This window comes from Aotus nancymaae, unplaced genomic scaffold (assembly GCF_030222135.1).
Source record: "Aotus nancymaae isolate 86718 unplaced genomic scaffold, 86718_ANA_hifiasm-v0.15.2.pri h1tg000041l, whole genome shotgun sequence".
Taxonomy (NCBI): Eukaryota; Metazoa; Chordata; class Mammalia; order Primates; family Aotidae; genus Aotus; species Aotus nancymaae.
Window position 1 is genome coordinate 33,715,820 of NW_026988455.1, and position 26,368 is coordinate 33,742,187.

The 26,368-nt window shown below is 38.5% G+C and overlaps 1 protein-coding gene across 5 annotated transcripts in view; it reads right to left on the bottom strand.

Moving 5' to 3' along the window:
• Positions 1–26,368, bottom strand: part of TLE4 (TLE family member 4, transcriptional corepressor) — a 148,736-nt gene that overhangs the window by 101,429 nt on the left and 20,939 nt on the right. For all 5 annotated transcript variants that reach the window (XM_012464244.3, XM_012464243.3, XM_012464242.3 and 2 more), the window contains exon 5: positions 11,178–11,240. In XM_012464244.3, the coding sequence (XP_012319667.1) occupies positions 11,178–11,240 (63 nt within the window). The remainder of the gene's footprint in view (positions 1–11,177; positions 11,241–26,368) is intronic.

Consider the following 26,368-nt stretch of genomic DNA (forward strand, 5'->3'; position numbering starts at 1 on the left):
CAGTGATTTAAGTAATACAAACATGGTTGCAGGGGGAAAGGGCCAGTACAATGAAATTCTGTACATTAAATCACTTGCCTTACTTCCATCATCACAAAATTATTTTTGGCATTTGTTCAGAAAAAGTATTAAAATATTTTTTTCTATAAGAGACTAAAATAATACAAGCTCATAAGTCCAACAAAGCCTGCTAAAAAAAATGGACCTTAACAAACCAGCAATATGTGTATAGTAAGTGTTTGATGTATATTTCTTAGAAGGTATTATGATGAGCATACCTGCCATGCCAGTGTTTTAGGGCACAGCGACAGATGCGGTACTGCTAATAAAAAACAGGACACCTTAGAATTAAAAAAACAAAGATAAAAAAAACTCACCGTAAGGAATAAACCAAACAAAAAGACAAAATGTTGATTACTGTTGATGTTTTTTATGGGTACTTGTACGTTCACTACATTCTCCCTCTACTTTTAAAATATGCTTCAAAATTTATAAATTAAAATGTTTTTAAAAAAATTTAAAAAATACTCCCCCTATTGATAGGGGTAGTGAAGGAGTATAAGGGTAGACATAGGTATAAAATGAACTAGGATTCTCATAATGAACAACATTAATTAAAGTCTCCAACATGTGGAGATATGAAAGTAGGACCAATGGCCCTGCTTCTCACCGAACTCAGATACAGAGCACATCTTGTAACAGAGGAATACAGGACATAAAATACTGAGAGAAGTTTTAGGAGGAAATGGCCAGCACACTTCTAGGGGCATCAGGGAAGCCTTTGTTTTTTTTTTTTCATTCATTCATTCATTCAAATATTTATTAAGCACCTACTGTGCACCAGGCACTGTGGTAGAAAGATACTGAGGTTAGAGTAAGGAACAAGAACCACAGTCCTTGATCTCATAGAATTTAAACTCTACCGAGGAAAACAGTCAGTGAATTAATACTCAAAAGGCTCTATAATTACAACTGGAGGATAATTTCCATAAGTAAATTACAGAATGCTATGCAATCATTTATCAGGGAAATATCTTTTTTTTTTTGAGACGAAGTTTTGCTCTTGTTACCCAGGCTGGAGTGCAATGGCGCGATCTCGGCTCACCGCAACCTCCGCCTCCTGGGTTCAGGCAATTCTCCTGCCTCAGCCTCCTGAGTAGCTGGGATTACAGGCACGTGCCACCATGCCCAGCTGATTTTTTGTATTTTCAGTAGAGACAGGGTTTTACCATGTTGACCAGGATGGTCTCGATCTCTTGACCTCGTGATCCACCCGCCTCGGCCTCCCAAAGTGCTGGTATTACAGGCGTGAGCCACCGCGCCCGGCCTAGGGAAATATCTTAATGTAATCTTGAGACTAGGGGAAGATTCCCTAAGGAAGTTGACCTGACAACTGAGACCTGAATGATCTGCAGGAATTCTATAGATGAAGAATGAGAAGAAAAGAATTTCAGGCAGAGGGAAGAGAACTGGGTAGGAGCCTTAAATGAAAAGGAGCTTGCCTCTATATTTCTATAGAAATAAGAGCAAGAATGTCTGTGTGGCTGAAAGAGGAGAACAGGTAGGGGACACAGCTGCAGACAAGCCTAGTACAATTTTGTGGGGTCTTCTTGGTATGACATGACACATAAGCAAAAACACTTTAAAGTGGCAAGAGTGTGCACATAAAGAAAAACAAAGGCAAACAGATGAAGACACAAGTGTAGCCTGGGAATGGTTCAAAGAACCAAGTATTAATGGGAAATGAATTCTGGCAAGACAGAAGTAGGCCAAACAGTGAAGGGCTTTGCATGACATGCAAAAAAGTTGGACTTTATCCTGGTAGGAAATGAGACATTATTAAAAAAATTTTAAGCAGCTGCCTGCTATCAGTTCTGCATTTGAGTAAGATGGATCTGGAAACAGTAAAGAAGGTGGATGGCAGAGAGGTAAAGCAGATTGAAGGATGAACCGTTAGAGGGCTACAATATTCTAGGGTGAAAGATACTTAGGCCCAAACTTGGATCAAATGCCCTTTGGTTAACAGGAGCCATTAGCCACATGTACTTAAGAAGCCACTCAGAAATTCAGAATTGGAAAAGGCCTTTAGAGATCATGAGACCCAGGTACCAGAAGTACCCAAGGCACTATTAACAACCAACCAACCAGCAAAAGATTCTCCGCATCTCCAAAAGCATGCAGATTTCTAAACACTCTCTGGGCTGCGGGGATTGGGTACTGTAGTTCCACTACAGTACCAACTACAGGCCAAAGGCCACTACTCTATCCAATGAATGAATCTCCTATGTCACACCCTAATTAATCTCTCCTTGATCACCTCCTGTGAAAAGGAACTCACTACCTCATGGACAAGCTTTTTCCATTCTGGGATAATGAGCCCTAATATTAAGTTGAAATCCACCCTGTCATAAATTCTTTCCCACTGGATCCAGTTTTGTCTCTAAATTCTCCTCCACTGACTGACATATTTGAAAATGGCATAATGCATGTTCTCAATTTTATCTCTTCCAGGTTAACCATCCTCAGGTCACTCAACAATTTCTCTGTGTCATGGGCTCTAGCTCACTTATCCATCCTTCCGGCTAGTCTCCTTGCAATGCACAATGTGTCTAGAACACAATACTCCAGGTATGGCCAAGCAGATCAAATTCAAGTGAAAGTATCACTCCATGTCTGGTAAGTCAGGGTAAAAAATCCTACTAAGCCTTTTCAGTAACTCTATTACATTTATTAGTACAAATCAACTTTAAATTTAATCCAATCTCCCCAAGTCAGCCTTTCCTATACAGTATTCAAAGAAATGTCAATCTGATACGTTTGCATATTTGTCCCTGCTCAAATCTCACACTGAATTGTAATTCTCAGTGCTGGAGGTGGGTTCTGGTGGGAGGTGTTTGGGTCATGGAGATGGATCTCTCATGGCCTGATGTTGTCTTCGCAATAGAGAGTGAGTTCTCAAAAGATCTGGTCCTTAAAAAATGTATGACACCTCCCCCGCTCAATCTCTCCTCTCTCTCTTCTGCTTTCGCCATGTGATATGCCTGCTCCCACTTTGCCTTCCACCATGAGTAAAAAAGCTCTCCGAGTCCTCCCCAGAAGCCAACCAATGTTGGTGCCATGCTTGTGCAGACTACAGACCCATGAGCCAATAAACCCTTTTCTTTATAAATTACCCACTCTCAGGTTATCTCTTTAGAGCAATACAAGAACAGCCTAACACAGTCACACAAAGAAATATACACACATATACAAACAGAGGTTTAATTTGGCAAATACCTGGTAAACTACAGGTTGTCTCAGCACCACAAAGCTTAGAGAGGGTAAATATGTAAACCTGACTTCCCAAACAATTTTTACTGTGGAACATGGGATTAAAGTTCTTAGGTGCACTACTGACTATCTGGCCTTGTCTTCTCCACTCTCACTCACATGGAGACCGGGCATTCTTCATGGATAGGTAAGCTCTACAAATTCAGTGCTGTCCAACAGAACTTTGAGCAATGTTGGAAATTTTCTGTATCTGTGCTAATAATATGACAGCCACTAGCCACATATGGGTGGATACCGAGCACTTGAAATGTTGCTAGAGTAACTAAGAAACTGAACTGTTAATTTTATTTAACTTTACGCAGTCACTACTGTATTGGACAATGCAACTCTACTCAAAGTGCTTTCACACTTAGCTCCAGTAATAATAATCTAATCACTACCTAACTAAATCAAAGAAATGAGTCAGTTCTCAAACACTCATTAATTTTTTTGACGTACAGATAAAGGTTGGCATTGCTGCCTTTGGATGAAGGCCCACATTTAAATCACAGGAAAAAAAGTTCTACCTCCTGAGAATCATCTTTCACTTCTGGAAGTCAAACAGGACATGATGCCACCAGATGAATCTTACCAAACATCCAATTGTCACCAAAATACTTGGTCACATATAGCAAGCCAATCAGTCAACCACGAAACATGGACAGAATTATGCTGATGGCTCATTATTATGAAAAACTATATATATATAATTTTTTTTAAATGAAAAGTTACCAATGCCCACAACCTAATATAAAAATCAGAAAACTGGACCAAATACCTGGAAGCCCCAATCCACATCAAGAGAAGAATTTTCTATTGACATGGATTGGGGCTTCCAGGTATTTGGTCCATAAAATAAAACATATATTTTAGAACATTCTTCCGATATATGTCACTCATAACATATTACCAAGACCAACAAAATGGCCCTGACTAGGAAGTAAACATGACCCTGTGCAGGCTGCTGGCACTTACATGAGCACTCTATGAAGATGGTCTTAGGGGTGTCACTGCATGCTTACCAGGGGATCTCTGTGATTTTAACCATGCTTTCCTATATCAAACCTGTTATTACAAGCCGTTGATTCCTTACAAAGTTAACAAGCAACAAGACGAGTTAATCTGGTATGATTGTAAGGCGATAACTGCCACCAGCGCATATAACCACTGTGTTTTCTTCATTTCCTCCCTAAGGCACAATATGAAAGTGACTGATCACATTTTTCAACTTCCATTTCACAATTATTCTATACATGGAAAATCTGGTTCCAAGTAATTCAGTACCATATTAACCCAGGTGCCCAAGTAAACAGCATCTGAGATATACCCGTATATCATAATGTATTGGAAGGGGTCTGTTTTCCATCAAATTACATGGACCAAATTTATGGCATGTCCAAAAGAGGAGTTTATGTCTTGTTTGATATGACTATCTTTTCTAGCTACTGGAACTGTAATTCAAATAAACTCATATTATCACTATTATGTAACTGAATATTATTTTCTACCATTTAAATGCAATGGAGAGTGCCCAACTACTACTTGGTACTATGTGTTAGAAAAGCTAACAGAGCAATACAAACCAAGTTTTAAGTTAAAATTAAATTTGTACCAGAAAGCATTCAGGCTAGTATGTTCCCTTTTCCCCAGGTAAACATAAGAATAAAAACAGAAGGTTTCCATTTTTCACTCCTAATTTCCCTTTTATATTCTAATGATCAGAGAAATATTATTAAATAATGTACAAAGAAGAATTTGTCTCATTTCATTTGTTAAACCAGTATTTTCTTAAAATAACTGATGCAAGGGAAAAACAGCTCCATTCACAGGTAAGCCCAGGTGTGCTTCTCATCATCGCCGTGAGGACTAGCCTACAAGACTCCTCCATCAGCCTCTAAGCAGCTTGGCTTCTGTTTTAACTCAAAGAACGACAACAACAAACAGTCATGGAATTACAGGAGTGGAGAAGGGGGGAAATATCCATCCTCCTTCGCACCCAATGACTAGAAACTAGTCTGCTAATAACAAGGTTAAAAATGAATGCCATTTCTCTAAAGGCAGCAATGACCATGAGTTTAATAAATGAAAATTGGGAAGCCACTGGTCATAAGAAACACAAATATAGACAGCCCACAGAGGCCATATTGTTCATATAGGTTCTTTTCCATCCCCTGTGAATGTATAAATGATAAATAATATCTGATGAGTGATTCTTCTCAAACATTTGAATGGTAAGAAAGAGACTACTATTAACAAGAACTATGCATTATTTTATACCTTATATAACTGAAAACATGAGATGTGCTAATTACATAGAGCTAGAGTTTGTTATGTAAAGATAAACCATTAGCAGTAACAATAATAATACCCATAATTTTTATTTTGTGCATAGTATTATGTCTGGAAGCAAGTGACCGTTGTCCCCCAGTATTCCTTCTCTAACATGGCTCTTCCAATGAATGTGCTCCTTGTTACTGAAGCCACTCAGTTAAGGCTACATTTCTTTATCTCCCTTACACTATCCGCCAGCAGGTTAACTAAGTGCTAGCCATTGCAAAGAGACAAATATGTGAGCATTTTCCTCATCGTTCCCTTAAAAGGAAATAATTTGCCCATTCCTTTCTCTTTCCTGCCGGCTGCCGCTGGGGCAAGACATGACAGTGTTAGGATGATGAACATCAATATAAAAGGAACCCAAATTCACAATATCGTGGAGTCATCAAATGAGCTACAGATGGCTTCGCTGCCAACTATTACTATTACGTGAGAAACAAGCTTTTTTTCTTGAACAAACCACTGTTCCTTTGATCTCTGTTAAAGCAGCCAAACATTCAGCGAGGTCCTTTTACACTATCACAAATCCTCATATAACAATCCCTGTACTGTAGAGTACAGGTATCCCATTATACTGATAAGCAAACTGCAGCCCAGAAAAGCTAAGTGTTTTGCTCAACACTAAAGAAAGCAAGTGGCCGAGCCAAAATTTGGTCCTGGGTCTGGCTGACCTCTGGCTTTTATCACACTGCCTCTTGCCTAACATGGCTCTTCCAATGAATATGCTCCTTGTTACTAAAGCAACAATTCTGAAAAAAACAACTGTACCTTGGAGGAATGATTTTCAACTATAATGTAATAAACTTTTCACCTACTGACCTACTGCCTTTCAAGAGTTTGAGGTTCTCAAAGAGCTTAAGAACACCTTGTAGATTTACTGTGAAACATACCCTGTCTATCTTAAAAGTGATCCTTACAGGGAAACAAGAGTACAAAAAACACAACAATCCTCCAACAGGTCCCCAACTAAGTGCACAGTATTTCCTGCTTCATCTAATAGGTTAAGACAAATAACTACTGGTTTACTAAAAAAAAAAAACATTCCCTTCCTCCTGAAAGACAATCTGTGTGGAGCTAAATGTCCACTGTTAGAAGCAGCTACTGGAACTGCAAGGCCTAGCTAACTCCACAGAAAGACTGCCAGCCAGCTCGTTTTGAAATACTACCTTGAACTCTTCCCAGTTTTTACTAAGTCATTCTTTCCCAAATGTTGTAGGACCCAAAATAACCAGAAATAGAATCCATTTCCTGGAAGTAGAACAGGAAAAGAGCGGGTGGGAAATGGTATTCCCTATGCCAAGTCTGTTACATTTTGATCACATAATGCACATTGCAAAGATGAACTTACTCTCCTTATTCTATAGGAATACTAAGGCTTAAAGAGAATCAGCTTTGCAACACAAAGCTAGTGAAGAGAGAGAGCTAGTCCAATTCTAAATTAACAGAAATGCTGCCCCTTACTGCCTGGGTGTAACAGTGATGCATAATTTTCAGTCCACTTAGACTCTCCTGTACGAAGATGCATTCCTGGAATTGTGGGGTGGAGCTGTTACTGGGACACTGGAGGCAATACAATATTTATTGGCAATCTTAAGTTTTACTGAGGACCCACTCGGGTCTAAGGGTCTACAAACCATATCCCAAAATTGCCAATGGAAACAAAGAAAAACACAGATTTTTAGCTAGCTCAGGGCCCTGGGTTCACTTTTAATTTTCGCTTTTTCTTCTATAAGGAAATTAGAGAGAAAGATAATCAACTCACATGCTTCCCAAATGCAATGATTAGCAAAGGGAGGGAAAGCTGGTTCCAGGTCCTCCCAAGGGTAAACAGAGCTCCACTGCCACTACCATGGCTAATACTAACAGTCAGTGGCAGTAGGTGCTTACTATGTGCTAAGCTACCCAGATATAATTCCGAGTAATGTTCACAGACATTGGATGTGATTCATGTTATGATTAACTGCATCATACAGATGAGGAAACTGAGGCTTAGAGAGGCAAATCACTTGCTAAAGGTCACCCAGCTTAGCCTGGTTAGAGTAAACCACACGATTTGTAATAGGGAGGCCAGGACCCAGATCCAACTGTCATCGTCCTGGCATCTCTTGTTTATGGAACTGCCAACTCAGAGTTGGTATTTATAGTTCTTCCTCTGCAAATGAGACCCAAATAGGGAAAGAAAAGAGCTTCCCGTTTACCATCTTGAGATTGCTTTTTGAAGAAGAAATTTGAGTTTTACCCACTCCTAAAAGCGATAAAATGAGAGAGAAGAATAGCTTGGGACAGATGAGAGTTCACAAGGTTTTTCTAAATTCTGATATTGAGAATCCTGTGAAATTCTATTAACTCCAAGTGATGGATACTCACTTTTAATGACAAGAGTTGGCAAATATCTTTGTCAAATCCCTGTAACACTGGAAGTAGCTGTACGTGAGTGGACCAGCACATCATTAAAGTATATAAGGCTATAATATTTTTTAATGTTTTAGTAAACTCTAATAGTAAAATATTTTTCTGTGATTTTTACATACAAACACACTTCAGGTACTTCTGAACTACAATTAATACAACTCATTTCTAAAAAAAAGTCTTGAAGTTAAAACTAAATTTATTTAATAGTTATTCAGTACTATATAATTTTTTAAGTTTAAAAAAATGTGGTAAACTAGACGCAAGCAATATTAAGCAGGTATATTAATCAACACGTGAGGACTAAATTAAAGAGAGACTTCATCTAACAGTATGTAAAAATACCTCTTGCTCCTGTCAAACTCCAAAAAGCCTGACTTCAGATGCTCACAATCACTCCCAGCCACTGTTCTGTTAGCTTATACACTACTCTTCAGGAATTGTTCTTCTTTTTTCTAAATATGATCATTTAATTTTTAAATAAAAACATTTTAAAATAAATTCTAATGCAGCAGCTGCCGTTCTGGCAGCGAGACTGTCACACAGAGAGCCGGTGTTAAAAGATCAGATTAAGAGCCTTCAGTCCTGGCACAGAGTGACGCTCACAGCCATGCAAGAGTGATTTTCCATGCCTCTGAAGAGACAGGAAATAGAATTCATCTTCCTCTAATAACCTGCTCCTCCCCTCCCTCCAGATTATGGTCCATCTGGCTTCAGGGCAGAAGTAAGGAGAGTCTGATGCTCACAGAATGCCCAGAAGAGGAAAGAAGGTGAACGATGCTCAGATAAAAACATCAGAGATGCCTTGATTTAAAGGAAGCAAACATGTTTGTGTCTCACACAGTAATAGATATACACACACCTTAGGAAACTAGAAAAAGAAGAGTAAATTAAATCTAAAGTAAGCAAAAGAAAATATATACACAGAATTAACATTTCCATGGCGTAGATCAAGGGTGTCCAATCTACTGGCTTCCCTGGGCCACACTGGAAGAAGAAGAATTGTCTTGGGCTACACATAAAATATACTATGATAACTGATGAGCTTAAAAAAAAGGCAAAAAAAAAAAAATCTCATAATGTTTTAGCAAAATTTACAAATTTGTGTTGGACCACATTCAAAGTTGTCCTGGGCCACATGTGGCCTGAGGGTCCTGTGGTTGGACAAGCTTGGCATAAATCATTATACATGAATCAAGGATTTCAACCAAGAAATATCAAAGTATTTGGGAAATAAATAGTTAAGTGGCATGACAACAGTTAAGTATGACAAGTATCCTCCCAGACTAGAGCAAATGAGTTGCCAGTATCTCCCCATGGCTTTCATCTACAGGTACAACTTCCTTAGACAACTAATTTCAGTCTAGTCTTGCTCAGCACCACTACTATTAAACATTCTGTTCCCACTGGGCCTGCTCACACAAACAACATAATTCATGTGGGAAAACAACTCATTGGCAAATCAGCTTCATTGACATCCCCAAAACAACCTTCGGCTTCTGAACACAATCCACAGAAATGTGATGAGACCAAAGCCGTGCCAGTGATCACATACAGGGGTCTGTGCCTATAGAGGCCCAAAGTCTAATGCTACCCCAGGGACAATTCAAACTTCTTCCTGTCACCTTAGAATATGACACCCCAGCCTGGTTACAGCTCTGTGGGTCACACATTCTTCCCATTCTCCATCTCCATAAAGCAGAGCTGCTTAAAGTAAAAAGTACACACTAATCTGGATCAGGCAGGGGGCAGTCAGGTTTCCAAAAGAAATGCAAATACACCCCTTGACCCTCATTCACCAAGCCATCTAATCTAGTCATAAGCAAATCCTAAGTAAAAACAGGCAAATGCGGATATGACTAGTGGTAGGTTTTGTAGTCACAGCTAAAGGAGGAGAAAAGACAACATATCCTTTGTTTATGGAGACCCAGAAAAGCATGTTAATTCAGTGTTAGGATTTGTGAATATGAGCGCCCCCTCCCCAGTATATACTTATGAAGGGTACCCATAGTTACTCAAGTCTAACCCAGTTCAGACCAAAGAAAAAAATCATCTATAGCAACCTGTATATCTCTAAACCACATGCATGCTCAAATACTGGCCACATAACATAAGCACATGCCTGCTGGCAGGCAGGCAGATAAACCTCTCTCCTGAAAAGCAGTGACACAACACACTTATAGAACAACTGGGTAGGAGAAAAGTGCCTCTGTGCCTTCTCAGCCCATAGCACAAAGTATTGCAGCTACAAGACATGCAGATATTTCATTAGCTCCTTCCTTCTTAAATTGGATCTTACCTGAGCAAATGAAGGCATTCGGTAATCCAGAAGCAAAAAATTATCTTTTTCCAGTATTCTCACTTAAACTTTGTGACTGCCGAAAACAAGCAAGGAGAGAAGGAAAGCCACAAAGGAAGCCAACAAGCACTAGAAATGCAACGCTTTATTCCAACTTGTGCCCATTTGCTGACAGCATGCTCTTCCCCCGGCGGTGAGCAAGAGAACTAGCGAGCCACATGCCAGACCTTAGCAATGTACTGAGCCTACCATCACCAAAACCTAATTTTGAGAAAAGTGACACTTAGAAAAAGGAGTTCACTGAGTTCATCTTGCAGATCTTTTCCCAAATGAATAATAATATAAAGACTTAATCAGGTAACAAGAAGTAAATTTTTTAAAGCAACTAGACAAAAGTTTCATTAGTTTGTTTACTATGTAAAGTCTTTGCATTTGAGATGTCTTCTGCCAATTCTTAACACCCAATCACAATAGTACAGAGTAAGCTCCTGTTTTCCTGGCAGTTTTTCAATCTACCCTATTAGGTACCATTATGACAAACAAGCATAATTCCGAGCAACACTACAAAGATAGCAAAATATTTTAATGACTGAATTCTGCTTAGCCCAAGTAGAAAATATTCCATTACATAAATGCATTTAAATTATATTCCACAGAAAGTTATTAAGGTGTAAAAGTTGGAATGAGAACACTGTTTCTTAGAAATGTAAATAAAATACAAACACCAAGAGACTGGCAAGGCCAGAGAGTCAGTTCTACAATCCCTTTTCTGCAAAACCACTAAAATGGCAACTTTTAGCCCAGTGCCTAAAATCAACTATCTTACCTCTTGGGACAGGAAAGGAATGACTTGTGCACAGATAGCATTCAGCCTCTTGACAATCTCTGCCTGCAAAAAATAAGGAACAGAAAAGCAATAAAGAAAACAGTCAGCTGGTTATAGATTCCCGAAATATTAACAGGATGATATTAAAACACACTTTATAATTTAGCTGGCTTATTTCCTAAGGAAGAGGAAAACTATCTCATCAGCAAGCCCATTAAAAAGCAGCAGTGACAACAGTGCCACATCAACAGCACAATTTATTAACCAGCATTCATCTTAAAAAGTTAACCTTCAAGGATCAGGGCAATATAAAATGGAATTTAATTTCTATGACTGGAAATCAGTTTTCAAAAGTCTTCACCAGGATCCTTGCCCATACTAATGTTTTTTATAAAACCTGCAGTCAGTTCTAAGTGTTTAAGAATTTAAATAAGTAAAGATACATCCTTTCCTACATCTCAACTCCTTTAGTTAGTAACTCATTGGATTTTTGTGTTTGTGACCTTTGCTTTAAAAACACTGGTGCTGTGATTTTAAACCCAAGACCCTGAAATTCTGAAATAGTAGTACCCAAGCAACCCAAAAAAGTTGTTTAATTCAGATTCTTATAAATTCTTGGAGAATGGGATGTTTTCTTCAACCATAAAAATTTCCAAATGTGTCCTACCAGAGTTTTCAGTGCACAGAGGTTGAGATAGGCTAAAATCTTACTACACTTAGCAGAAAGCAATCTGTATGTATCTGGAGACTATCCTTGGGAACATTTTTAATTTTTTTACTGTAGATATGCAAAAGTCCCAACAGTATCAGAGAACAGTCTATTCTCCAATAATTTTTGGAAGTACAGACATTTTTAACCAATAAGATGCTACAGAAAGTTAAAAAATACATCACCACTATATGTTTTGTTTAAAAAGTTACCCACAGATTTACCAGTTTATCTTAATTTGTGTTTTCAGATGGTGCCCTGTATACCTGTGATGTATAAACACATAGTTTTTTTAGTACACATACATACAAAATAGTTTATAGTTTAATGATGGAATGAAGGAAAGAGAGCTAAGAAGTACTGAAAGGCAGAAAATGTAAAGAAATTAGTATTCCTAAGACATTCTTAAATTCCATCCAGGGTCAGTTCCTCATTTTATGAGAGGCCCAAAATGCTTTTTCTTGCCAAGTCATTACCAGAATGACAGTGACACTCTACTCGTGCAATCTAGCCTTCCTTCTTTCATCAGCAACCCTTCTAACTTTGTAGCTATGCAATCTTTTAAATGCCAGCACCTTAAAAACTTTGCCAGCCAAAAGAAAACACAAATTCACCATGAAGTTTCAAACCTAAGCTTTCCATTCCAGCCTGCATTCCTAACAGGATGGACAAAAACCCAGCACCAATAAGCGGCAGTGAATAAGGACCCAACTGTGCTGACCTGATTTAATTTACTGCACTGGCCCCATGGAGCATTTAACCATCCTTTAAGAATGCTTAAGCCACCATGAAGAGCTGCAATGGGAATCACCAAACCACTCTCCACCTGGACGAACATACCACAGTGGTTATGGGGTGAAATTCCAGGGTGAGCTAAGAAAATAGTGTAGCATTCACCAGACTGAAAGTACTGCGTCTCAAAGGCATTTGGTTGTTAAGCTTTTCGCAAGGAGAGGTGGAGGGGGAGAGAATAAAAGATAATGAGACACTTTGGGGCAGACCAAACTGATGATTCTAATGCTTAGAACCATCTGCCAAGCATATTTTCCTCATTATGTTGTTTACATAAATAAAATAGTCCCTTGCTAGGAGGGCTGAAAAATGTGTGGGCACATAAGAAAACTGAGTTCTTTAGTTTGCCTACATAATCTAGGCAATAAAAACTACTCTAAGAAAACTTATTCATCTGGTGAAAATAACAAAATTTTGGACCTAGGCCGTATTAAGACTGAGCAACTTTTTTAAAAAAAAATTCTACATATTTTTACAAATAAATGTAAAAAGAAGAGGCTTTTTTACTCAATCATGTACGTTAACACACACGCAACAGAAAAGGGAGATTAGAAACCTCCCAAACTTTCGTTAAAGGTCTCCTTTTGTTTAATAGACTTCTTAATTTCTTTAAGTTGTCATGCCAATGGATTTTCATGGTCAGGCTAATTGGCAGCGGGGGTGGGGGTTGGATGTGTGTGTGATTTCATAAAATTAAGCAGGTCATTCTTCACTTTGAAAGCTAAAGTTGCCTCGGAAACACGGCTGCTTCCATGGTCATCTAATTTTGCCTCTTTTGTCCCATAGGACCCAGCTTTAGGGAGGCATCATTTATTTACAGGCCTTTCCACTGGGCTTCAGCGATCAGCCAATAACACTGTGGACACACACTTCTAATGGCCTATGTTTTGAAACTGAGTCTAATATAATGGCGTGGGGCCCAAACTCCTTTCCAGCACAGCCATTAAAGGATGTAGGTTATTGCTGTTGTCACCATTGATATTTGTCATTGTAATGTAATTAGGGCCCTAAAATGATGCATTACAGCCCTTGGCACAGCTTCTATTAAAATCTTTTCTTCTGCTCACTGAACTGCGACCTGCTTTCTGATGAATAACAGACAGACAGCTTTAGGGTAAGGAGCAGATTCATCAAAGAAGTATTTTTCAGCTTTGGGGAAAGAAGGAAAAAAAGGCAACCTAAGAGGAAAAGCAATAGGGGAGGAAAAGCCACAATACACATTTGAATTTCATCTGACCACTTGAAATTCTGATTGCATCTGATGAATCTTGCTTAGACAATATATTCCCAGTCTTTGAATCACATGGTTAATCAGGGCTCTAATCTGCTATCCATCAGGCTACGCCAGTACTGTAGCTTCCAATCAAATTTATAGGTGATGTGAGTCATGCATCCCTGAGCAAGTACATTCACAGATAGCCCATTTAAACAGGCAGGGATTCTGAAATACTGTTGTTAGGTTTACTAGATATTATAACGGCATTTGATGCTTTATGGACACTACTAAACTATTGCCTTTAGATGCCCATGATATTCCAAAATAGCATTAAACAGCCCCAATAAAAGGACAATTGTTCATGTCAAAATGTAACAAAAAGGTCATACTGGCAACCACACTTTGTCAAACACATTAACAATTTTTGACAATTCTATTATATCTTCCATCTGAAGATATCCATTTAAAAAATCTAAAAGTTGCACACATATTTTCCTATCTGCAACTCACTACCATTCTATTTCCTCTCCTTTACACCATTCTCCAATAAATAAATAAATAAAATAAAAATGAGCACCATCACTACTAAAGAAAAAAACTTTGTTTGGGTAAAATATCTTAGAAAAATGTAATGACAAGAAAGGCATTCTATGAAAATCCCCTGGCTATGTACGCGACATCTGACATGTGAATGTCAACAGGCTAACTCTACAGTACTGATGGACAGTGGACTAGGAGCATGACCACATAGTAATGAAACAGGGAAACACAGACAAGAATCTTTTATCCTTTATCTGTTCATACTCTAACACACAAAAATCACTGGAAAATTTATTAACTATATTACATCATGGGAAAGTGATATCGTGCATTGAAAAGAAAGCTGTAACTCAATCACTATGTTAAAAAGTAACAAATACTAATGCACACAATACCAAATACGTATTTCCTTTATCACATAACAAGTTTCACAAATCATTTAAAAGACAAAAACTTAGTTAACCGTATACCGGAATGTAACTACATTCCCTCAAAGACAATAAAAATCTGATTTTTATTTAGATTATTTCTGCCTATATGATTTTCTTAAAAAGACACAAATTTTATTTTAAAAATATAACGAACTTGGGTAAAAGTACCAATAGCTTTATTTTAAAAATCAAAGGGATATATCAAAAGCAACTGTTGATTTTAAAAACTGTTTCATGGGTTTGTCTCTCATCAAAATAGGAACAATATTACTACATATGTATTGTTGAAATAAAACAGAATAACAAAGCGTTATTAGGAAACCATTTCAGCAGCCAACTTAAAGCAATTAACAGTTTTAGGAACCATTCCTGAAGAATAACTTTTTACCATTAGTTTTCTATATAGTAGTTTCTTGCCAAATATTTTTTAAAAGATGAACCTATTTATTTTATTAAATGTTTATCAAGTGGATGAACATACATTCATCCACTTTTTTTTTTTTTTTTAAGATGAATTCTCACTCTGTCACCCAGGCTGGAGTGCAGTGGCACCATCTCGGCTCAGCAACCTCAGCCTCCTGGGTTGAAGCAATTGCCTGCCTAAGCCTAGCGTCTGAGTTGCTGGGATTATAGGCAGCCGATATGATGTCCAGCTAGTTTTTGTATTTTTACTAGATAGGGGGGTTTCACCATCTTGGCCAGGCTGGTCTTGAACTCCTGACCTCGTGATCCACCCGCCTCAGCCTCTCAAAGTGCTGGGATTACAGGCATGAGCCACCGTGCCTGACCTCATTCACTTTTATAGAAACATTTTTTAAAAGGTGACAAGTCTTACTTATTCTGCCTGAAATAGTTTTTAGAATAAACACAAATCTTGCAGCCTTAACACTTTACTTCACCACTTCAGAACAAAGACTGCAATTCTTTAAAATTTCAATCAGAAAATATCTTGATTTGTTCCAAATTTTCTAAAGTAACAGTTAGAGGACTAATGAGAAATTCTTTCTGACTTAAAATCCAGACTAAACGTTATGGGAAAATATTCAAGTAGTACTATTTCTCTAAACTGACAACTCAGTTTTTGCCTTATCAAAAATCAATTTTACAAAAGAGTCAAGAACACATAACACATAAAACTAATCGTATGTATTTTTTTTAAGCCTGACTGGAATAAAGCTTAAAGACTTAGACCAAGGTACTGTCAGTATTGTTAGCAAGGTGGTAAACCAAACACCTAAGCTTTATTTCAGTTCACATGCTTACTTTGTACAAAAAAAAAAAAAAATTACTACTGCTTAATAAAGCAATAAAACAAAGTGATAACATTATAAGAGTTGATTTAATATGTCATCTATCAGTTTCCTAAAGGACTGATTAAAACTAAGACTTGCTATTTTTAAAAGCTCTGCCCATCTCACTTACTCCAATGAGAAAAAGACACTGTCTGTAACAGGGTAGTCAATTTGTATTATGTTAAAGGGTAAACAATGTGAAAGTGTCAACATTCAACCTTTTTTCACACACCCCCATACCTCCCCTTCCACTGCTTCATCAGGGAGTTTAACCAAAACAATGATTCCACTAATGATGATACCACAAGCAATGCCAATTTGGTTTGTGTTTTGAACTCCTATTTTTGCTACTTTACTGCATGTTAAGTGTGCTTTAAAGTACTCAACGAGCAGCTCAGTTAACTGCATACTCTCAGGGGTCCCATTTCTTTGTCCTAACAAGATACATGGGGCTACTGTTTGTGGTGCTCACGTGGGAAAATGCAGAACAATGTCCTTCTTGAAGAGAGAGGGTCACGGTATACCTACATTTCATGGAACTATTCCAATCTACCCCCAGAGGTAAAGCTGTATTTTACTGAAGCATTTTTACAATGGTTAAAAAAAAAAAAAAAAAAAAAAAAAAAAAGAGCATCCTCTATTTTCTCCTACCATGTGAGCTTTCTAGAGGTATATCTTTAAGAGAAATCCTAGATTGGTGCCTATTCACCTACATGCAGCTTCTGCGCTCTAGTTATTGTGTTTAAATACTGCTCCAATGTTAAGAGTGATCGAGAGAGATATATTATCAAGGTTGAGAATGACGATCATTGTGCCAGACGTCCAATTACTTGTACAAGGTCAAATCATTTCAGTTCTCAAGTCTGGAAACACTGTAACCAATGTTATCATGGTTCTACTCAGCTCCACCAGAGGGGAGAGGCAGGAAAAATGGGGGAAAAAAAAAAAAAGATGGGAGGGAAAAGTAGGATGTCAGTTGGAGTAGAGAAAGAAAATTACTTTCTCTAGAGACCTTAACGTCAGCCTGCACAGAACAAGGTAGAGCCAGTCAGAGAATCCTGATTACTCTGATTACTAAGATATCTAAGTTCTACGAATAGATCTTTACTCAGCTGGTATGTCAGAGCAAGCCTTGACAACTGCCTGCTTTACATTTTATTTCTCTTCTCTTCTCTCTCCTTCCCCTCCTCCTCCTCTCTCATACACCTTTCTGTTTCCTACTAACATAAATAAATGTACAGTTCCCTTTGAATGCTGATTTACAATTAAGCTTTTTCATACTTAGCCACAGAAGAGGGAAGAAAATATCCCTTGTGCCCATAGTAAATGGAGATGATTCATCTTGATTTTTCCCAATATGATTTGTATGATCAAAATGATGTGAGAAATATCTAAAGACAAAGGAATTTTGGATATAGGAATAAAACAAAACGAAACAGACTAGTGGTCCTTACTCTGTTCTCATCAAGGATGCCTATCTCCAGGAAACAAGCCACCTTTTAAACAGAGAGCCATGCTCTATTTTTCAGTCTTTCCTCTCAGGTGAGGCTAAAGCTTCCTTGTGTGTTTACTTCTTACTTTTCTCTGTTTTTCAAGAAATCTCCATCTATCTTGCATTTCTCAGTATTTCCTTTCCTCTTCTTCCAATTCTAGCATGGCCTCTAGTGATTCTTTTCCCTCCTCCCAATTATATAAAATTCCAATTCTTTGAAGCTGTCACCGCCAAAACATCCTTACAATACATTTGATTATTTTCTCACTATAAATGGCTGCTTATAGTGAGAAACCTAAGTTTTGGCCTTTTCCCGTTTACTGAGATACCGCTCTGCCATTACACTTCCACTGCACTTACAGGTGCAGGCACAGTCAGCAAGTGAATTCATGGGTCCAGGCCCGGCTAGAGCAGACGGCATAGCAGGAGATGGAGGAGGCAGTCCCTCTTCCTAGTATTTGCACTTGCTGTTCCCTCTACCTGGAACCACCTTCCCCAGATCTTCCCATGGGTCATCCCCACCCATCATTTAAGTCTCAGCCCACAGGAAACTCCCTCAGATGCCTTCACTTACCATCCTCAATTACTCCTCCTCCTCCCACTCTCTGGCCCATTACAGTTTTATCTTTTCTTGACAGCATTTTTAATCATCTGAAATTATCTCATATATATTTTTGTTTACATGGACTAGACTAGTGCTTCTCAAACTGTAATGTGCATACTAATCACCTGGAAATGTTAAAATTCAGATTGGAAAAGGACCTCAGAGTCTACACTTCTAACAAACTTCAAGCTGTTGCTGAAAATGCTGGTCCAGAGACCAGACCCCTAGTAGTAAGGTTCTAGAGAATGTAGGCTCCATTGCAGATATCTTTAGCCCCAGTGGCTGGTATGTGAAAGACACTCAATATGCTTTTGTTGAAGAAACTACAGTTTAGGTGGTTGGAATCTCATTAATTCTTTTGCAGGTATGCTAAAATTGCTCAGAAATAGAAGCGTACATCAGAGATATTGTAGGTTCAGTTCCAGACCACGTCAATGAAGTGAATGTTACAATAGAGAGAATCACACAACTTTTTTGGTTTCCCAGTACATGTGTGCACTACAGTATAGTACAAACATAAAAGTTATCTTTGTACTATAGTCGAAGTGTACAGTAGCATTACATCTAAAAAAAATCAGCACATATAATACACCTTAATTTAAAAACACTTTATTGCTAGAAAATGCTAACCATCATCTGAGCCTTCAGTGAGCCATGATCTTTTTGCTGACAGAGGGTTTAGGCTCAATATTGATGGCTAATCAGGGTTGTGGTTGCAGAGAGTTGGAGGGCTACAGCATTTTCTCGAAAACAGACAATAATTAAGCTTATTAGCACTGACTGTCTCTTCCTTTCCAAAGAACTTCTCTGTAGCATGTGATGCTGTTCGATAATATTTTACTCACAGAATTTCTTTGAAATTTCCTAAGAGTCAATCCTCTCAAACTCTGCCCCTGCTTTATCAACTAAGCTGATGTGATAAATTATTTGTGATCATTTCAACAATGTTCACAGTACCTTCACCAGAAGTATATTCCATCTCAAGAAACTACCTTCTTTGCTCATCCATAAGCAGAAACTCCTCATTCACTGAAGTTTTATCATGAGATTGCAGCAATTCAGTCACATCTTCAAGGTCCACCTCCCAAAGACCATTCTCAGGGCCTTGAACACCTCAAAGTCATCCATGAGGGTTGGAGTCAATGTCTTCCAAATTCGTATTAATGTTGATATTTTGACCTCCTCCCATGAATCACAAATGTTCTTAACGGCATCTAGAATAGCTAATCCTTTCTAGAAGGTTTTCAATTTACCTTGCTCAGATTCACCAGAAGAATCATTCTCTATGGCAGCTATAGCCTTACGAAATGTATTTCTTTAAGTCTTAAAAGTTGAAATTACTCCTTGATCATGGGCTACAGAATGGATGCTGTGTGTGTTCTGATTGCTTCATGCTATTCCTCTTTCTTTTCCTCTCCTCAGGCTTCCCCATTCTCTGAGACAACGGTATTGAAATTAGGCAAATTAATAACCCTACAGGGGAGGGCCACTAAGTGTTCAAGGGAGAGGAAGAGTCTCACATCTCTCACTTTAAATCGAAATCTGGAAATGATTAACCTTAAGAGTGGAAGGCATGTCGAAAGCCGATGAGCCAAAAGGCTAGGTGTGTTGGGACAAACAGCCAAGTTATAAATGCAAATGAAAAGGAGTTGAAGGAAATGAAAAGTGCTACTCCAGAGGTAAGAAAATGAAACAGCCTTATTGCTGACATAAGATAGATAATTTAAGAACACAGGCTGTTGCTACAGCCTTCATTTTGTGAAAAACAAAGTCTCTGTGAAGCACAATAAAGCAAGGCCCAGTAAAACAAGGTATGCCTGTAACTAAAGCACATTAATGTATCAACCATAAAGGAATATCCATCCAGAAAACCTGCTTAAATTCTGATTTGGTTTATTTAGCTTCCCATCACACATCTTTTCTGGCATTTAGGATACCATGCTATTCAAAAGAATAATAAATTATCACAGTGTTCAACAAAAGGAAATGCAAATTCATTCCAGACAATTCCTGACAATAAATGATTAAAGCCTCCATTCTGAAACCTTGGCAAAATACGTGTTTTAAAGATTATTTTAAAATGTAATAAAGGAAATGCAGCTCAACCTCCTTCTCGAGATTATTTATATCAGACTGCCGATCATCTGACCCACTGGACTGAGGGATTTGTTAGACAGCATATTGGGAGAGTACCTTGTATACAGCGTTCATGGTAAATCTCTACAATCTTATCTCCAGTGAACCAACTTGATGATTTTAATAGCCCAAGGAAAGGGTCTAGTCATGCAACGGCATCCCTAGGTTCACAGGAAGTAAAAGGACAGTTCCTAATATTTCAAGGTGTAGTGGAGGAGCTCAGGAATTGTACACACTACAATATGTAGACCAGTTCATATTATTAACCCCACTCAAAACAAGACAGAGTCAGGCTTGGGGAGGCATGGGCACAGCTGCAGCAGGAGGACCCCTAGAGAACAGGCTATTCAAATCCCCTCAGAACAAGGTCCAAGAGTTGCTGCAACATCACTTGCTGAGCAGCAGGCAACCAAACTTGGGATTCCACATATGGATTCTGATACACAAATTGCCTCTCCACTATCCCTGATAAACCTGTTTGAATACTCTCACTATAAGAGGGTTTTAATCATTAGGAAGTTTTTACTTAAACTAACTCCTTGCCTGTTTTTGTGTGTTTTGTTGTTGCGGACTGGTGTACTGCACACAAAGTCCACTGTTATTCATTGAGTCCTCACTCAGGCTCCTTCACTGGCTCACACAAATGGAATCTCCAAATGCTGGGGGAAGCTACCTGGGACAGGCTAAGAAATTAGAAAAAAGAAGTCCCCTACCACAGACTGAAAACCCTCTATAAACAGAAAATTAATAGCATTTTCCCTGTAATCAGGCTCACATCTACTTTTGTTTGTTTTCTTCTTGTTTAATACTTGACTAGGCAGGTTGAGAAAATTAAAGGTAAAGTTAGCTATTGTGTTCCTATATTCCTTGTCACTTTTAAAATGTACTTCAGGTTGCTTTTAAATTAAATTCTGTAGGCAGTTTAAAATATTTAAATAAATGTACCTTAGAAAAAGTCTAAACCACGAGTGTATTACTGCCTTTTTGTCCATTCAACAAATACTTATTAAATACCTACTCAGTACTTGTCAGGACTTTGTAGCTGCTGAATGGAGACAGAGGGGTGAACAGGACAAGTAAGTTCCTGCTGTCATGGAGCTCGCATCATAGGCAGAGGAAGACAGAAGCAAACATACAAGTTTATGAAGAAGAATTTTAGATACCAAGAAGTGCTATGAAGACAAAATAGGGGGGTCTAAGAGAGAGCCCTGGGGCGGGAGGTGGATCTGGTTTGAATGACATGATCAGGGAAGGACAAATAAAGAAGTGACTTGAAAGTTGAGATGTAGCTAAAAACAAAATTTTCTACACCACATATCGCAGACGTTATTAACAAGTATTATATACATAAAGCAGTCCCTGATCAGATGACCTCACACACTATGAAAAAAGTTAAACACTTTTCTTTACTGTTGGGTATCTCAGAGCCTTCCATTTGACAGTGTTCGTTCTACAACTTTGCAAAGTAGCACATTAAAAGCAATTACTACTCAAACTTCTTTGACTTCCGGCCCCTTTCACCTCAAAATTCTGAGAGGAAATGATATTCTGTGGGAAACACTGGGCTCGTCAGTAGTTTCCAGTCTGGGCCTTACATCAGCATCACTAGTGGACCTTTCACAAACAACCACACCCAGGCCTCACTCCAGACCAATTAACTCACAATCTCTAAAGGCAGGACACTGGCGTCACTATTTTATTTTAAAGCTCCCCAGGTGATTCTAATGTGCAGGCAGGATTGAAAACCATTAAGCTAGAGCACAGGATGCATGTAATAAAAAATAGAGTGGAAAATAAGGACAGAAGGGGTTGTTCACTGGGGTCAGACTACAGAAGGTCTTAAATGCCACACTAAGGAGTTTGAACTTTATTTAGAAGGCGGTAAGGGCTCATCAAGGTCAATTTCTAGGAAAGCTATGGTAAGTCCCAGACAGGTCAAGACACCACAGTGCATTTCTGTCCTTCACCCACTTCTTGCCACTGATTATATTTAAATGGTTGTGGACGGAAAGAAGAGATTTATAACCACAAAACATACCACAAGAGGAAAGATGGAGGATGAAAGATAATTTCAGAATAGGAACAAAATGAATTTCTAAAGCACCTCAGACTTAGGAAATTCAAAAAGATGTTTTTAGTTACTGGCTCCTACTCTAAGCTAGAAGCTGTGGTAGAAACAGCAGTTCTCAATGCAGAACTGATCTGAACTATTGAGGTGTTTATAATCTTAGCAGGAGAGAAGATCAAACATAAATAAACACAATACGAATGCCATGTGTTAAGGGCCCTAGGTAGTACACAGAGGAGCCCTGGAAATCTAAGAGTGAAGAGGGGAAAAAAACCCTTCTGGCTTTGGGGAGAGAGTAAAATGTGAGCTATATTATTTCATAACTTTTGATTATTGTCTGCTACTCTGTCATATACTGTGTTATAGTCTGAAAAAACGGTAGAGGAACAAGATAGGACTTGCAGAGCCCATAATCTAGCAAATGAGACAGACACCGAAACAAATACAGAATGCAAGGTATTTTAAAATGCTTAATAGAGGACTATTTCCCTGAGGGTGAACTGAGTCTCACACACAAAGGAGAAGGGGGCAGAGAAAAAGGCAAGGCCATTCCCCAAAAAGCCTGCTATACCAGCAAGGGACACTGACATTCAAAGGCAAAAGTGAAAGGGGTAGTATCAGCACAAGGAGAAGCCAGAGAAGTAGATCCAAAAAAGTCTAGTGGACCAGGCTTATCTCTATCCAGGCAGACCAGTTAGGAGGCTATTGCATTACTCATAATGAGTCCTTTTAAATATGGTGGCCAAGGGTGTTCCCCATCCTAACATTCATGGGAAGCTTGCTCTGTGCCACATATTTCACTTAATGCTCAGAATAATTTTGAGAGGATTATTCTCGTCCCCATTTTACAAATAACGCCAAAGAAGAGTAAAGTTATTAATTCGCCATGATCATATAGCTGGAGAAAAGTAAACAAATGCAGGAGTAACTGGGAGTCAATACCAGAAGACCTCGTTTGACTGAGTATGGCTAATGAATAAGAGGGAAGGACAATAATCAGCTCCCTCTCTGGGTTTCTGGCCTGAGAAATTGGGTGGATGGTGCTGGCATTTCCTCAGATGAAAATCACTAAGCAGCCTTGTGGGGGACTATGTCATTTTGGGATCTGCTGAATTTAAGTATCAGGGACATGAGGATACACAATGGTCTCAGAGGAAAGGTCTGGGATAGTAGGAAAAAAAACCCTGAGATTCATCTACTCAGAGTAAATAAAATTATCTAAATAAAAGGGCAAAGTGAGCAGAGAAGAGGACAGCGCCATAATGGGAATACTGGTAGGATTTTCCAGGGGCAGAGAAGGGCCCCTAAAAAATGACCGAACACCAAAAGATAGATACAGAAGTACACCAGGAGCTCCAGCAAGCCCAGATAAGGGAATGGAGAAGGCAAAGGCTGTAGGCAAAAAGCATGGAGGCCACCACAGCCTCTAGTATGACAACAGGTCTGATGGTCAGTGATAGCGACCGTGGTGATAACAAGGAATGGAGGCAGGCTGCACATGGAGAACTAGCAGACTATGTGCCTTCACTAGATTAGATAACCAGAGGAGTATACAGAGCCCATGATTCCAGTGCATAAAACCTGGATGATATGGTGCTACCTACCGTTCATTAAAATAGGAAAATCACAGGCTTGTGTTAAGGTTTGTTTAGGGGACAGTTATGGAGAAACATGGGAAGAATTCAGAACCAAGTGACAAAACATCCTGAAAAGAACACCAAATATTATGACTGATACAGCTGTGCAGTCCCAAATCCTAGTGTGACTCTAATTTCTAGTCTAGCTAAACCATGACTTTAAACAAACCCAAAAATGACTGGGGACTCCATTTCTATAATCGTGAAATGGGAAGAATAGCTGCCCCATATCTGGTTGGCAAAAATATTTATGAGGGTAGGCTTACAAATAAAATTCCTTAAGGTAAGTAGTTCTGTTTTAGACAGAATTGAGATTAGATAGTGCTACAAATTGAGTGGCTGTATTGTTAGGTATCGATTCAAGCTTTGGGCTCTTTACTGTCTCTCAATTAAGAATGCATCCCTCACTAATTTATACTACACAGGGGAAGGGCTGCAAGGACCATGAGGCGGCTAGAGAACAGATCTAAAGTGGGATGGGGATGCCAGACTCACGGGCACAGTAGCAGAAGACAAGTGCCTCCTCATTGATTGGAAGGAGTGAGCTCACAGACCTAGCCCCAGAAAATTTGCTGTTTTTCTACTTTTCTTGCACTTTGACCCAAAAAAGACATTCTCAGTATTTACATTTTGCTCCTGGTGAAGGATCTCTCTTCCTCTTTTCTTGGTGAACAGCGAGGATGCAGTGAATTTTATATACAGTACTAAAGAATAAAGATCATCAGGCAGAGGGAGGGGAGGCAAGCTTAATTTTAAAGCTTCTCAGACAATAACATGGTTCTGAAATTTAAGGCTACAAAATAAAAATTCTTTGTGACTAACAGAAATAAGTTCTCTTAGATTAAGTGGATGGTAAAAAATGAAAAACAAAAATTATCTCAGAGAATTCAGAAGCACTAAGAAGAATCTAAATAAGTTTTGCACTAACCAAGCACAAACTGCAGTGCTTCTTGCAGCCTCTGTAAGAAGCTACTTACTACTTGTGAACCTGTGTTAACTGCCTTGGACTTAACTATGTTACACATAACCATACCACTTGAATTCGATTCTTACCTTTAACCTAACTTGCCTTTAAATTTACTTTTTTATTTTTTAGGTTACACTTTACTTTATGAGCTTCCACTTCAGTCTATTCTTAAATTATAAAACAATCTGATACAACTTTTGACTGATTAAGTATTCTAAAGCAGCAAGTAGCTAGTTCACAGATTGTTACCAATTAGCAAAAAGATAATGGTTAACTACCGTTTAGTTCCATGGAGTTTTCTGTTTTGTTTTTTAAAGATAAAGACATTCTCTATGAAGAAAACACTGAGTCTCAATTTTTGTACAAGTAACAAGTTACCTTATCTCATTCACCCATCTTTAAGAAATAGTTCACAGACCTGAACCAGTCCATGTACCACACTCTGAGTGTCACTGCTCCGAAGGAACATTCTTCAATCGCAAACTGTAATTTCTTACTGTCTTAGACTTTAGGTGACAGGTATGTTCCTCCAAGGCAACCAACACAGCCCTAAGAAATGGAGCATTCCTTAATCTCCTCTCTGGTTTAGCTACAGAACCTAAGTGCCTACAGTTGTAAAAACTACTTAAGGGTGGGTGAAGCCTTAGAATATCAGTTCTTCAGATACCACCATTCAGGGGTCTTCCCACTAGGTCATGATGCCTGATAATGTGAGGCTGGGCTGCAGCAAACAAAAATAAAAACCATGAACTATAAACAGTATTTTCTTATTTCTAAAAACAACTGCCAAGTGATAGGGTTAAAGTATAGGATTAAACAAATGTTACAGCTTAAGTATGTTTGAGCTTTTTCCACAAGAAAATGTACTTCTAGGTTGGAGTTTTGCTCCCTTAAACTTATGTTTAATAAATTTTCTGTAAAATTTATTAAATGTGTGTACAGAGAATGTACATGCATGGGAAAAAAATTAAAATGATTATTTTTGCCCATTTACCCCAAACTTTTAGAGGGCAATATGGGGAGGGTACCTGTTGAAGAGACAAAAGGAGACAATATAAAGGTGTAAGTATGTGTTGGAGTGGAGTGAACAAAGAAGGGAGAAAGGAAAACCCTCTTCTCTACAGCAAATGTAACAACCCACCAGCCACCAGCTAGAGGTGTCAGGGTGTCTAAAGCAAGCTACTATTAAAATGACTTTAATATGAGGAATCGTTTCAAAGATGCATGAATCTCTCAAAAAAATACAAAAAAAAAAAGATGCATGAGTCTGGATGGAGCTTAAGCAATGAGAGGTTATGCAGATAATA